General features: G+C 38.0%; 1 protein-coding gene across 1 annotated transcript in view; it reads left to right on the top strand.

The window, feature by feature from the left end:
• The window catches only part of CACNA2D2 (calcium voltage-gated channel auxiliary subunit alpha2delta 2), a 278,037-nt gene that overhangs the window by 218,249 nt on the left and 44,302 nt on the right, over positions 1 to 15,486 (top strand). Inside the window, 1 exon segment of the mRNA XM_077451058.1 lies at positions 13,781 to 13,841. Within this exon segment, the coding sequence (XP_077307184.1) occupies positions 13,781 to 13,841 (61 nt within the window).

Below are 15,486 nucleotides of genomic sequence, written 5' to 3'. Positions count from 1 at the left end.
CATAACAACCTTAATGATAGTTTAGAGATTCTTACAAAAGGATTGATGCTCTTGCACACAATTACTCTATAGACCTAATAGAAACTTCTTTAAACTGTAGATTTCTGTAGGGCATCAGCCCTCGGCTCTCCAAGGGTTGTCCTGTCCATAAGGTTTTAGATGAGGAGAAACTCTGAGATTTGTAACTGCATTAGGGATACAAGGGTCATTCAATCTGTAGCGAAAGTTTAGAGGGCAAAAAAAACAACACGCTGCTAAGGTCTATTGTTAGGTCTATGATTAGGAGGAATTCTCAGACCTGACTTCAGACTTTTCCTTTACTGGTAACTTCAGAGTTTAACAACCTTCCTGTAATAGGGCCCCCTCTTATCCCAGGCCCCATAGCAGCCTTGTTTTCTGCTATGTGTATTGTTGTGCCATTGCTCCTGTTCTTTCCTTTCTTTCTTGTGCTCTTAGGAACGCCTTGTTTGAAGGCCTGCTCTTGTGTCTTTCTCCTAAATTCTAATTCTATTTCAGCCATTCTTTATTTTCTTTTTTAATCCTGAGACTCGTATCCCATTGATTCCAGATTCCGGTCTGTGTGTCCTAACTCTTAAAGTATCTGCCTTCCCCTGGCCTTATTGTCTCTTATCAATACCCTAGACCCTTACCCAGAAGTTTGTCCTTCTCCTAGATCGCCATCACCTTTATCCTTGTCCTCGTCTCAATCCTTCCTATCCCCAACAATTATGCTCCCGTTTGTCTTCCAAAGTTCGAACACTTTCTCCTCCTTCCAAGTCCATAGTATTTTCCCTTCCTTCCTTTTATGTCCACCTAATACCCAACGTCCATTCCCTTTGTTTTTTTACTCATCAACATATTTCTTTCCCTCTGTAAACTATTTTCACCTTTTTTTTGTCCAATCACACCTCTGTTTGTGCGGATCTCCTCTTTACCCCCTACTTACTGCCTTCTCCGGATTCCTACATTTTTGTGTTAATCTACGTACCCCAGTTTGTATGGATCTCCTTACCCCCTATGTATTATCTTTTCCCGAGTCCTATCTTTTTTTTGTCTTAATCTTGTTCCCCCCCCCATTATCTTCTCCAAATTCCTACCTTTTTTTATGTTGATCACCTTTCCCCTCCTTATTGTATTCTCCCGGAATCCTACATTTTTTGTGCTGATTCTCCTTGCCCCCTTCTCATTATCTTCTCCCCAATTTTCTATCTTTTTTTGTGTTGCTCTCCTTACCCCCGTTTGTGTTGCTCTCCTTACCCCATCCTTATTATCTAATCCAATTTTCTTCTTCTTATGTTGATCTCCTCGCCTTCTCCTTGCTGTCTACTCCTGATTCCAACCTTTTGTGTTCTTCTCCTACCCCATTTCTTAACCTCTGTCCGTGGAGGTCTCCTATTTATCCCCTGTATATTATCTTCTCCCATTCCTACCATTTTTGTCTTGATCTCCTTAAACCTCCTTATTATAGTCTCCCAATTCTTACTTTTTTTGTGTTGATCTCCTTATTGTCTTCTCCCAACTCCGAGCTTTTTTGAGGTCCTTTCCCTGCCACTGGTCCTTCTTGCCTTAACTGGATTCCTACATTTTTGTGTTAATCTTCTTACCCCTGTTTGTGAGGATGTCCTCCTTACCACCTACGTATTATGTTCTCCCAATTCCTACCTTTTTTTTTGTCCTTGCTCTCCATACCCCCTCGGTATTATCTTCTCCCAGGGTCCACCTTTTTTTTGTGTTGATGTTCTTACTCACTACTTATTGTCTTCTCCAGATTCCTACCTTTTTTTAAGCCGTTCTCCTACCCCAGTCCTAATTGCCTTCTCCTAATTCCTATCATTTTGTGGTAATCTCCCTACCCCTTGTTTGTGTGGATCTCCTCCTACCCCCTATAAATGATCTTCTCCCAATTCTGCACTTGTGGTGTTCTCCTTACCCCATTATCTTCTCCCAATTTCTCCTTTTTTGTGTTGATCGCCTCATCTTCTCCTTGCTGTCTACTCCCGTTACCAACCTTTTTTTGTGTTCTTCTTCCCACCCCATTTCTTACCCATGTCCATGTGGGTCTCCCTCCTTACCCCCTATATATTATCTTCTTCACATTCCTACCATTTTTCTCTTGATCTCCTTACCCCTCCTTATTATCGTCTCCCAAGTCTACTTTTTTGTGTTGATCTCCTTACTTCCGCCTTATTGTCTACACCCAATTCCTAACTTTTTTTTTGAGATCTTCTCCCTATCCCTGGTCCTTTTTGCCTTCTCTGGATTCCTAGATTTGTGTTCATTTTCATACCCCTGTTTGTGTGGATCTCCTCCCTACCCCCCAAGCATTATCTTCCCCAAATTCCTACTTTTTTTTTTTTTTTTGTCTCAATCTCCTTACCCCCCCTCCTATATTATCTTGTCACAAGGCCAGGTTTTCTGTCTTGATCTCCTTACCCCCTTCCTTTATTTTCTTCTCCGCATTCCTACATCTTTTGAGTTCTTCTCACTATCCCAGTCCTATTTGCCCCCCCCCTCCCCCATTCCAATCATTTTATATTAATCTTCCTACCCCTGTTTGTGTGGATCTTCTCCTTACCCCCTACATATTATCTTCTCCCAATTCCTACCATTTTTTGTGTTGCTCTCCTTACCCCATCCTTATTATGTTCTCCCAAATTCTCAATTTTTGTGTTGATCTCCTCTTCTCCTTGCTGTCTTCTCCCGCTTCCAACCTTTTTGTGATCTTCTCCCGCTTCCAACCTTTTTGTGATCTTCTCCCGCTTCCAACCTTTTTGTGATCTTCTCCCGCTTCCAACCTTTTTGTGATCTTCTCCCTACCCCTTTTGCTTACCCCCTGTTCATATATTATCTTCTCATTCCTACCTTTTTTGTCTTGATCTCACCTCCCCTCCCTTATTATAATCTCCCAATTCCTACGTTTTCCTCTTGATTGCCTTACTCCCTCCTTATTGTCTTCTCCCAACTCCTAGTGTTTTTGAGTCTTCTCCCTACCCTTGGCCCTTCCTTGGCCTTCTCTGGATTCCTACATTTTTGTGTATTTAATCTTCTTACCCCTGTTTGTGTGGATCTCCTCCTTGCCCCCTACGTATTATCTTCTCCCAATTCCTACCTTTTTTTTTTTGTTTTGCTCTCCATACCCCCTCGGTATTATCTTCTCCCAAGTCCACCTTTTTGTATTGATCTCCTTACCCCCTCCTTAATGTCTTCTCCAAGATTCCTAAAAAATTTTTTTAGTCCTTCTCTCTACCCCAGTCCTAATTGCCTTCTCCTGATTCCAATCTTTTTGTGTTAATCTTCCTACCCCCGTTTGTGTGGATCTCCTCCTTACGCCCTCCTTATTGTCTTCTCCCTACCCTAGTCCTACCTCCTTTTTTGTTTGTGTTCTTCTCCTTACCCCGTCCTTATTGTCTTCTCCCTTCCCTATTCCTACCTCCTTTTTTTGTTTGTCTTCTTCTCCTTACCCCATCCTTATTGTCTTCTCCCTACCCTATTCCAAACTCTTTTTTGTTTGTGTTCTTCTCCTTACCCCATCCTTATTGTCTTCTCCCTACCCTAGTCCTACCTCTTTTTTGTTTGTGTTCTTCTCCTTACCCCGTCCTTATTGTCTTCTCCCTACCCTATTCCTACCTCCTTTTTTTGTTTGTCTTCTTCTCCTTACCCCATCCTTATTGTCTTCTCCCTACCCAAGTCCTACCTCTTTTTTGTTTGTGTTCTTCTCCTTACCCCGTCCTTATTGTCATCCCCCGAGACTCCCTACCCATTTTGTGTTACCAGTTTCCACTCGTGTGTCTCCTGCCCTCTCCCCCTTTCCACCCACACTTGTCTTTTTACCTCCTCTGCCGGGTGCCTCTCTCTCTCCACCACACCCTTCATTTGCCTTGCTGCCTCTCCTTCCTGTATGGCCACTTGCGATGGAGATGTGGCCTTCATCTAGTTATCATGAATGGGTATTAGCTACTGATGATGTATTGTACCCGTTCCGTTTTCCTCTTCACTCCCCTCCAACCTCTTTCTTACACAAGCTGCTAGGGGGCAGTGCTGAGTCAGCACAGACAATACCGGGGCTCATAGAGAATCGATCTTTGGGTAGTTTGGGGGGGGGGGGGTGGTCTTGAGTTAGTTCAATATGATGGTATGGTTGTCCAGATCAGGACTGACCCCTGCAGCTTCTGTTTGACCTTTCGGTGATCCTGTAATGGCAATGCTGATGATAGAATGATAGTGTCCTGTTTCCTTTCCTTCCTTCCCTCCTACCATCGCTTGTCCGTCCCTTACCTCAACCTCTGATCAGAAGATTACAGTCAAACCAATCGCGTGTCCCCAGGCCACCCCACAGCTGAGCATCCAAGTGCATTGTGGGTGGTAAATTAAAGGGCCCCTTCTACGGAAAAAAAACAAAAAAATAGAATTGCTGCAAATTGTCTCCAGTAGCTGATCGCCTATTGAGCGAGTTCACGTCTTGACCTTGACTATGATTTAGGGAGCCACTTTGACCGACGTTTTGATGCCCTTAGAGTCCCCCACAATGCACTGTGCCTCCTGTCTGGGTGGATGGCGCGAGTTTGAACTGTCTTTATTGGGTCCCCCCTCCCCCCGGTGTGGCTTCGCAGGTGCCTGAGCTCAGTTTGTCCTGTTACCCCAGAATGGTCCAGTGAAGTCTCCTTCCACCCGTTAGTACATCTTGCATGTGAACATAACACATCCAATCAGCTTAGAGAGCAGACATGGTCAACCCTCCTCCTACAGGCAAACACTACACCCAGCACCCCACACACTGCCGGAAATAGAGTTCCAGAACCCTGGAGGTAAGTTGCCCGCAGGTATGAAAAACATTTCTAATGACACAATAGAGACACCAAACAATATTCTTTTTGCATTACAAAAAAAAAAAAAACGTACACACGCTACACGCCATGTCATGTGATCTCACCAGCTACCACCAAAGCTTTGGTCAGGATATAGACCCAAAGGGTGAAAGATCAATAGAGTGTCATGGGTGCTCAACCGGTGGCCGATCCAGCGGTTGCGAGACTACAAGTCCCATGAGGCATTGCAAGTCGCCGACAGTTACAGGTACGACTCCCAAAGGCAGAGGCATGATGGACTTGTAGTTAAGTGAAAGGCTGGAGGGCCGCAGGTTGAGCGCCCATGGAGTAGATCGTCACCATCATGGTGGAGAACACCTATAAGTTGGAAGGGGTGCCTTCAGAAATATTTGAAGAGCTTTTTGTTCGGTGAAGCTGCATGTATATGCGTTCTATCCAGATTGGGGCAAAACCAAATGGTATTTGACTATATTCTCTCCAGGTCTAGAGTGAATCGGGGAAATGCCACGTTATGGCCACCAGGTAGATCTGACTATCATGGGAAATAAATATTTATTTCTTATGATCATCAGCCCCATCTAGTGGCCATACTGCAGTATTTTCCCAAACCACTTTTTTTTTTTTTTTTTTAAATAATATTCAACCTAGAGAGAAAATAGGCTAACGGGACAAAGTTTAGGCAAAATACATTTCAGCTTTAAGAAAACTGTATATAGTGAAATATGATGTGAAATACACTGAAAATAGATTTAGGAGTTTTTATGCAATTTATTATTAACCACTTGACCTCCAGAATATTTTACCCCCTTTCGTGGTCAGGGGATTTTTTTTTTTTTTTGCTATTTTTTTTTTTTTGCACTCCTCTACTTTGGCTGGTAATTGCTCAGTCATGTAACGCTGTATACAAATTAAATTTATATTATTATTTTTTTTTTCCACACAAATATTTTTTATTTTTTTGGTGGTATTTAATCACCACTGTTCTTTTTTGTTTATATAATAAACAAAATAAAAAAAAAGTGAATTTTCAAAAGAAAATCCCGATCTATAAAAATCAAAACCAATATTTTCCACTTTCTGTTATAAAACATACCTAATAAAATCAATAACCACTTCACCTTCAGAAAGGTTTTACCCTCTTCATGACCAGGGCACTGAGAAAAATACATTTCAGCTTTAAGAAAACTGTATATAGTGAAATATGATGTGAAATACACTGAAAATAGATTTAGGAGTTTTTATGCAATTTATTATTAACCACTTGACCTCCAGAATGTTTTACCCCCTTTCGTAGTCAGGGGATTTTTTTTTTTTTTGCTATTTTTTTTTTTTTTTTTTTTTTGCACTCCTCTACTTTGGCTGGTAATTGCTCAGTCATGTAACGCTGTACACAAATTCAATTTATATTATTTTATTTTTTTTCCCACACAAATATTTTTTATTTTTTTGGTGGTATTTGATTACCACTGTTCTTTTTTGTTTATATAATTAAAAAAATGTAAAAAAAAGTGAATTTTCAAAAGAAAATCCCTATCTATAAAAATCAAAAACAATATTTTCCACTTTCTGTTATACAACATACCCAATAAAATCAATAACCACTTCACCTTCAGAAAGGTTTTACCCTCTTCACGACCAGGGCGCTGAGAAAAATACATTTTAGCTTTTAAGAAAACTGTATATAGTGAAATATGCTGTGAAATGCACTGAAAATAGATTTAGGAGTTTTTATGCAATTTATTATTATTCTTACTTGACCTCCAGAATGTTTTACCCCCTTTCGTGGTCGGGGCATTTTTTATTTTTTTATTTTTTTTGCACTGCTCTTTGGCTGGTAATTGCTCAGTCATGTAACGCTGTACACAAATTAAATTTTATATTATTTTATAATTATGTTTTTCTTCCACACAAATATTTTTTGGTGGTATTTGATCACCACTGTTTTTCGTTTATATAATAAAAAATTATATTATGAATTTTTTGAAAAAAAAAAATATATATATCTCTATCTATCTTTCTATGATATATAGATTATATATATATATATATATAATATATATATAAATAAATAAATAATATATATATATATATATATATATATATATATATATATATATATATATATATATATATATATATATATATATATTATCTCTATCAAAACCAATATTTTCCACTTTCTTTTATAAAACATACCTAATAAAATCAATAACCACTTCACCTTCAGAAAGGTTTTACCCTCTTTGTGACCAGGGTGCTGAGAAAAATATATTTCAGCTTTAAGAAAACTATATATAGTGAAATATGATGTGAAATACACTGAAAATAGATTTAGGAGTTTTTATGCAATTTATTATTAACCACTTGACCTCCAGAATATTTTACCCCCTTTCGTGGTCAGGGGATTTTTTTTTTTTTTTGCTATTTTTTTTTTTTTGCACTCCTCTACTTTGGCTGGTAATTGCTCAGTCATGTAACGCTGTATACAAATTAAATTTATATTATTATTTTTTTTTTCCACACAAATATTTTTTATTTTTTTGGTGGTATTTAATCACCACTGTTCTTTTTTGTTTATATAATAAACAAAATTAAAAAAAAGTGAATTTTCAAAAGAAAATCCCGATCTATAAAAATCAAAACCAATATTTTCCACTTTCTGTTATAAAACATACCTAATAAAATCAATAACCACTTCACCTTCAGAAAGGTTTTACCCTCTTCATGACCAGGGCACTGAGAAAAATACATTTCAGCTTTAAGAAAACTGTATATAGTGAAATATGATGTGAAATACACTGAAAATAGATTTAGGAGTTTTTATGCAATTTATTATTAACCACTTGACCTCCAGAATGTTTTACCCCCTTTCGTAGTCAGGGGATTTTTTTTTTTTTTTGCTATTTTTTTTTTTTTTTGCACTCCTCTACTTTGGCTGGTAATTGCTCAGTCATGTAACGCTGTACACAAATTCAATTTATATTATTTTATTTTTTTTCCCACACAAATATTTTTTATTTTTTTGGTGGTATTTGATCACCACTGTTCTTTTTTGTTTATATAATTAAAAAAATGTAAAAAAAAGTGAATTTTCAAAAGAAAATCCCTATCTATAAAAATCAAAAACAATATTTTCCACTTTCTGTTATACAACATACCCAATAAAATCAATAACCACTTCACCTTCAGAAAGGTTTTACCCTCTTCACGACCAGGGCGCTGAGAAAAATACATTTCAGCTTTTAAGAAAACTGTATATAGTGAAATATGCTGTGAAATGCACTGAAAATAGATTTAGGAGTTTTTATGCAATTTATTATTATTCTTACTTGACCTCCAGAATGTTTTACCCCCTTTCGTGGTCGGGGCATTTTTTATTTTTTTATTTTTTTTGCACTGCTCTTTGGCTGGTAATTGCTCAGTCATGTAACGCTGTACACAAATTAAATTTTATATTATTTTATAATTATGTTTTTCTTCCACACAAATATTTTTTATTTTTTTTTTGGTGGTATTTGATCACCACTGTTTTTCGTTTATATAATAAAAAATTATATTATGAATTTTTTGAAAAAAAAAATATATATATCTCTATCTATCTTTCTATGATATAGATTATATATATATATATATATATATATATATATATATATATATATATATATATATATATATATATATATATTATCTCTATCAAAACCAATATTTTCCACTTTCTGTTATAAAACCTAATCAATAAAATCAATAACCACTTGACCTTCAGAAAGGTTTTGCCCTCTTTATGACCAGGGCGCTGAGCAAAATAAATATCAGCTTTAAGAAAACTGTATATAGAGTGACATGATGTGAAATACACTGAAAATAGATTTAGGAGTTTATATGCAATCTATTACTAACCACTTGACCTCCAGAAGGGCATTTTTCTTTTACACTCGGCACTGCGCTACTTTAACTGGCGATTGCTCGGTCATGCAACGCTGTACCCAAATTTAAATTAATATCATTCTTTTCACACAAATATAGCTTTATTTTGGTGATATTTGATCATCACTGGGTTTTTTTATTTTTATTTTATTACATAAATGAAAATTAGATTGGAGTGTAAGCTCCTTTGGTGAAGGGGCTGATGGGAATTGTCTGATGTTCCTTGCGATCTTTTATTTGTGTATTTTTCTGATGTAATAAGCTAAATTCACAAATATACCACACCTTCATAAGGGTCCTTATTTATTTTTTATTTAAGTGACAGTTATTTTCAGCTAAATGCAATGAGATTCGGAAAAAAAAAAGAAGAAAAAAAATAACTGTGAAAAATAAATTAAAATATAATAAATAAAATATAACTATATTTTCTACTTTCTGTTATAAAACATATCCAATAAAATCCAATTTCTTCATATATTTAGGTCATGGTGTATTCTGCTTCATGTCTTTGATTAAAAAAAATAATAATAATAAAAAAAATCACCCAATACCAATGTATATTAATTGGTTTGTGTAAATGTTATAACGTCTACAAACTATGGTATAAAAAAAATAAAATTATATATATATACCATATATATATATATATATATATATATATATATATATATATATATATATATATATATATATAATCATTTAAAAAATATATAAAATAGGACAATATGTAATAGTGTAATCAAACTTCAACATTGCCAGTCATGCCGAGGTCAGACACGTACTGCCAAGGGTACTTAGTGTATTGTATCGGGTAGTAAAAGGTCTGCATATAAAAAAATAAATTATTCTCTGTATTTCCTTTCAGTAAATTTTGAGATTGTTGGAGGAAAGCTCCATTTCCTTTTCTTTTTTTTTTTTTCATATTAGGTGATTCTACATCACTTGACATAGAATGACCCTCACAGAGGAAAGGCTGTGATTAGATCTGAGCTCCAGATGAGCAAATCTCCTCCATCCATCTATATAATTACCATGAACTGTCATTAGGCTGAACGTCGCTGTATCCCGACAACAGCCAAACATGACAATTTGTAGACATGGAGACCGAGACATCACCCGAGGGTCAAACACCAACGCCATTCTAGAATAAAGTCAATGTTACGTGTTTGTACATTAGGCTACGTTCACAAAGATTTAACACGGGATACAGACCTTTAATTTTTTTTATTTCATATACAGAAATGTATTTTAAATGTATTTTTATTTATTTTTATTATTATTATTACTATACAGGATTTGTATAGCGCCAACAGTTTGTGCATTGCCTTACAACGTTCTTTTTAATATATCATATACAGATATTTATTTTTCATGGTTATTTTACTTTTTTTTTTTTTTTTTTCTTTTTTTTTTTTCGAATCTCATTGCATTTAGCTGAAAATAAGAAAGGAAAAAAAAAGAGAGAAATAAGGAACCTCTGTGAATTTAGCCTATTACATCAAAAAAACACAAATAAAAAAATAAATATATATTTATAATGGCAAGGAAGATCAGACAATTCCCATCAGTCCCTGCACCAAATGAGCTTACACTCCAATGCCCCCCACAGTCACACGCTATTATTATTATTATTATTATTATACATTTATATAGCTCTGATATATACCGCAGTGCTGTACAGAGAACACTGAGCCAGTCACATCAGTCTCTGTACCAGAGGAGCTTACACTCTAATGTCCCCTCCCCCACAGTCACATCAGTCTCTGTACCAGAGGAGCTTACACTCTAATGTCCCCTCCCCCACAGTCACATCAGTCTCTGTACCAGAGGAGCTTACACTCTAATGTCCCCTCCCCCACAGTCACATCAGTCTCTGTACAGAGGAGCTTACACTCTAATGTGTGTGTTCCCCCCCCCCCCCCCGGTCACACACTATTGTTATACATTTATATAGCTCTGACATATACCGCAGTGCTGTACAGATATCGCTGAGCCAGTCACATCAGTCTCTACTATACCAGAGGAGTTTACACTCTAATGTCCCCCTCCCCCACATTCACACACTGGTATACTATTATTGTGGGGGGAGGGGGGGGGCATTAGAGTGTAAGCTCCTCTGGTACAGAGACTGATGTGACTGGTTCAGTGTTCTCTGTACAGCACTGTGGTATATGTCAGATCTATATAAATGTATGACAGTCACACACTATTATTATTATTATTATACATTTATATAGCTCTGACATATACCGCAGTGCTGTACAGAGATCACTGAGCCAGTCTCATCAGTCTCTGTACCAGAGCAGCTTACACTCTAATGTCCCCTCCCCCACAGTCACATCAGTCTCTGTACCAGAGGAGCTTACACTCTAATGTATCTAAAATGTAAGATATTTTATAGCTTTCCTTTTTTTGCCATTATGGATTGTGAGAAGAAATCTACACATGAATAGAACATATAACCGTTCTGGGAGATCATCCAAGACCTCCGGGAACGATAAATGTAACAGAAAATGAAAACAGAGAAGAAAATAAAAAAAGCATAAAATAAATATATTATATTAAATTATACTGTACATAAATATATTATAGTATATTAAATTATAATGTATACAAATATATATTATTTATTATATATATTATGGTATATTAAATTATACTGGATATAAATATATTATTTATTATATATATTATGGTATATTACATTATACTGGAAATAAATATATTATTTATTATATATATATTATATTAAACTGTACGCTAATATAATATTTATTATATATCATATATTATAAAATATTTTATTATATTATAATATATGTTATATTATTTATTAAGCAATTTTACATCACTTCATATAGAATGACTCTCACAGAGGAAGGATGTGATTAGATAAATATTAAAGTATTCTATTTTATTATGTATTATATATATAATTGTATATTTTATTATTATGTTGTATATAATTTTTTCTAATTTATAATACCGTAATTATCTATTATATATTATAATATTTTCCTAGGGGTATATTCATAAGGTATTTATTTTAGATGGCGTGGAGGAGAATAAGAAACCTCCTTCAGGTGCTGTTTGTGTCCCCATGAGAGAGATTCCTCCTGTATTTCCTGTACCGGTGACACCTGAAAGGGGAAATTTATAATCTGACTGTGGTTAATAGGACAGGAAGTGAGGAAAAAGTTTCACAATGACAAAGACACTGAGACTCCACCAGTCGTAGTGTAATGCGGGTAATGGACACTGGGTGGCGCGATCCCAGCACTGGATTGAACACGGCTCTTTTCAGCTGAAGGTTTCGGATCTCTTTGACTGCAGAAAGTTCTGAAAACTTTTAGCTGTGAATTCCAGTGTCATTTCTAAAATTCCCAAAACTGCAAGAAGGAACTGCCGAAGCACGCAATCATCAACCCTGAAGAGTGTCTTGTATTGCTGGGGCTTGTAGTTCATGGCGGGCCGAGCAGTGGGGGGTTGTGTGCCTATTGCTGGGACCATTCCAGAAATGGTGGTATTTGATCACCTCTGCGGACTTTATTTTTGTGCTATAAACAAAAAAAAGATCAACAGTTAAAAAAAAAAAAAAAAAGAAATCATTTTTTTCAAATTATGAAGAAATCATTTTTTTTTCAATTTTTTTCAAATTACGAAAAATATTTTTTTCAAATTAAGAAGAATTTCTTCCTAATTTGAAAAAAAATTGAAATTTTTTTGTTCATAATTAAAAAAAAAAATATTTCTTCATAATTTGAAAAAAATGTGAAAAAATGATTTCTTCCAAATTTTTTAAAAAAATATGTATTCATAATTTGAAAAAAAAAAATATAAATATTTTTCGTTCTGCACATGTCTGGCTCTCTGTGCCTACAGTTTCTGCGCCCTTCAGGGCAGCACTGATTGGACGGGAGGTCCAATGGTAAATCCCAACCCTTTTTTGTTGCTTTGTCCCAAGTTCCTTCGTGCTTTATAAGCCTAGCTGTGAGGTCAGACGGGGAAACCCCTCCCCCCTATGGCTGTCCGACAACGCAGCTAGCAAGGAGATGGCAGCTTAGGGACCTGCTCTTGCTTGGCTTCGAGCACTTTCCCAAAGCAGACGACAGCAGGAGGAACGCAGGGCTGACCAGCCCCCCTCTATCTGCATTCCTCTTGCTGCTGCTTGTCTAGCAAGCTGATGCTGGTTATCAAGCAGCTTTCTCCTTGCTAGCTGCGTTGTCAGACAGTTGCGGGGGAAGGGAGGGGGTGGGGGGGGTCTGGTCTGAACTCATGGCTAGGCTAATTTTTTTTATAATGTTTCATCCAGCGGGGTACAGTGTGCATGTAGTGCTTTGTAAGCCTAGTTTTGAGGTCAGACAGGGCAACCCCCACCTGTAGCCATCCGACAACGTGGCTAGCAAGGAGATAGCTGCTTGATAACCAGCACTAGCTCGGCTCCAAGCAATTGGCCGAGACAAGCAGTGACAAGAGTATTGCAGAGGGAGGGGGGAGTGTCATCCCTGCATTCCTCTTGCTTTGAGCACGTGCTCGGAGCTGGTTCCCAACCAGCCACCTCCTTGCTAGCTGCGTTGTCGGACAGCCGCGGGGGGGAAGGGGTCGCCCTGTCTGACCTCATAGCCAGGCTTACAAAGGAACATGGCGCAAAGAATTACATGGCAGCTCAGGCTCCTGTGATTGGGCCCTTTTATTGGATGAAGTTGGGTTTTTAGGGACATCGCAGAGCAGAACACCCGCACTCTGCACCGTAGGAGGCGGAGCTTTAGCTGGTGACATCACATGGTCTGGCTCGGCACACACACATCTCTCCCGCACTCACCTGTACTGGCCTCAGGGCCACAGCGCAGTCACACAGCCCGCCTATGGTGGGCGCTCTCCTGTAGACCCTTTAGACTGGCACGTGGCCACCCACCCAGGAGCTGCCGGCTCCTCTGTTACCCCACAAAGGGGTCTGTTCCCCCCCTCTGTGGATGTACTCGGGGCTCTGTGCGGGTCACTCGCTGGATAATTCTTCTTCTCTGTTACAGATTTTGAGTCTTTGATGCCCAACACGTTTGAGTCTGAGGGCCGGGTGTTCATTGCTCCGAGGTATGGAAATTCCCTCTGCTTCATAGTGTATACCATCCCCATCCTGTGCTTCATAGTGTATATCATCCCTATCCTCTGCTTCATAGTGTGTATCATCCCCATCCTGTGCTTCATAGTGTGTATCATCCCCATCCTGTGCTTCATAGTGTATACCATCCCCATCCTGTGCTTCATAGTGTGTATCATCCCCATCCTGTGCTTCATAGTGTGTATCATCCCCATCCTCTGCTTCATAGTGTATATCATCCCTATCCTCTGCTTCATAGTGTATACCATCCCCATCCTGTGCTTCATAGTGTATACCATCTCCATCCTGTGCTTCATAGTGTATACCATCCCCATCCTGTGCTTCATAGTGTGTATCATCCCCATCCTGTGCTTCATAGTGTGTATCATCCCCATCCTGTGCTTTATAGTGTATATCATCCCCGTCCTCTGCTTTATGGTGTATACCATCCCCATCCTGTGCTTTATAGTGTATATCATCCCTGTCCTCTGCTTTATGGTGTATATCAATCCGTCATGTGCTTCATAGTGTATACCATCCCCGTCCTGTGCTTCATAGTGTATACCATCCCCATCCTCTGCTTTATGGTGTATATTATCATCCCCGTCCTGTGCTTCATAGTGTATACCATCCCCGTCCTGTGCTTCATAGTGTATATCATCCCTATCCTCTGCTTTATGGTGTATACCATCCCTGACCTCTGCTTCATAGTGTATATCATCCCCGTCCTGTGCTTCATAGTGTATACCATCCCCGTCCTGTACTTCATAGTGTATATCATCCCTGTCCTGTGCTTCATAGTGTATACCATCCCCGTCCTCTGCTTCGTAGTGTATACCATCCCTATCCTCTGCTTCATAGTGTATATCATCCTCGTCCTGTGCTTCATAGTGTATATCACCTCGACCTCTGCTTCATAGTGTATATCATCCCCATCCTCTGCTTTATGGTGTATACCATCCCTATCCTGAGCTTCATGGTGTGTACCTTCCCCATCCTCTGCTTCATAGGGTATACAGTGTGGAAAATCATTCCGAGATCCTGCAGATTGTATACGTTTTGCCCACTTACAAAGAAATGAAGGGTCTATGGTTTTTATCATAGGTGTATTTTATATGATAGAGACAGAATATCAACCAAAAATTTAGAAAAAAATGATACAAATGTTATAAATGGAGTTGCAGTTCAGTGAGTAAAATAAGTATTTGCTCCGCAAGCAAAACATGACTCAGTAGTTGGTGGAGAAACCCTTGTTGGCGATCACAGAGGTCAGACGTTTCTTGTAGGTGGTCTCCAGGTTTGCTCACATCTCAGGAGGGATTTTGGTCCTCTCTTCTTTACAGATCTTCTCTAAATCTTTAAGGTTTCTTGGCAACTCAAAGTTTCAGCTCCTCCATGCATTTTCTATAGAATTAAGGTCTGGAGACTGGCTAGTCCACTTCATGACCTTAATGTGCTTCGTCCTGAGCCACTCCTTTGTTGCCTTGGTGGTATGTTTTGGGTCATTGTCATGCTGGAAGACCCATCTATGACCCATCTTCAGTGTTCTGGCTGAGGGAAGAAGGTTCTCATCCAAGGTTTTACAATATATGGCCCCGTCCATTGGCCCCTCAATGTGTGCAAAGTCTCCCTGTACCT

Source organism: Lithobates pipiens, unplaced genomic scaffold (assembly GCF_037356315.1).
Source record: "Lithobates pipiens isolate NorthernLeopardFrog02 unplaced genomic scaffold, aLitPip1_a1.2 Scaffold_23, whole genome shotgun sequence".
Taxonomy (NCBI): Eukaryota; Metazoa; Chordata; class Amphibia; order Anura; family Ranidae; genus Lithobates; species Lithobates pipiens.
Note: the sequence above shows the minus strand (reverse complement) of the source record. Positions and strands in the feature narration are given on the sequence as shown.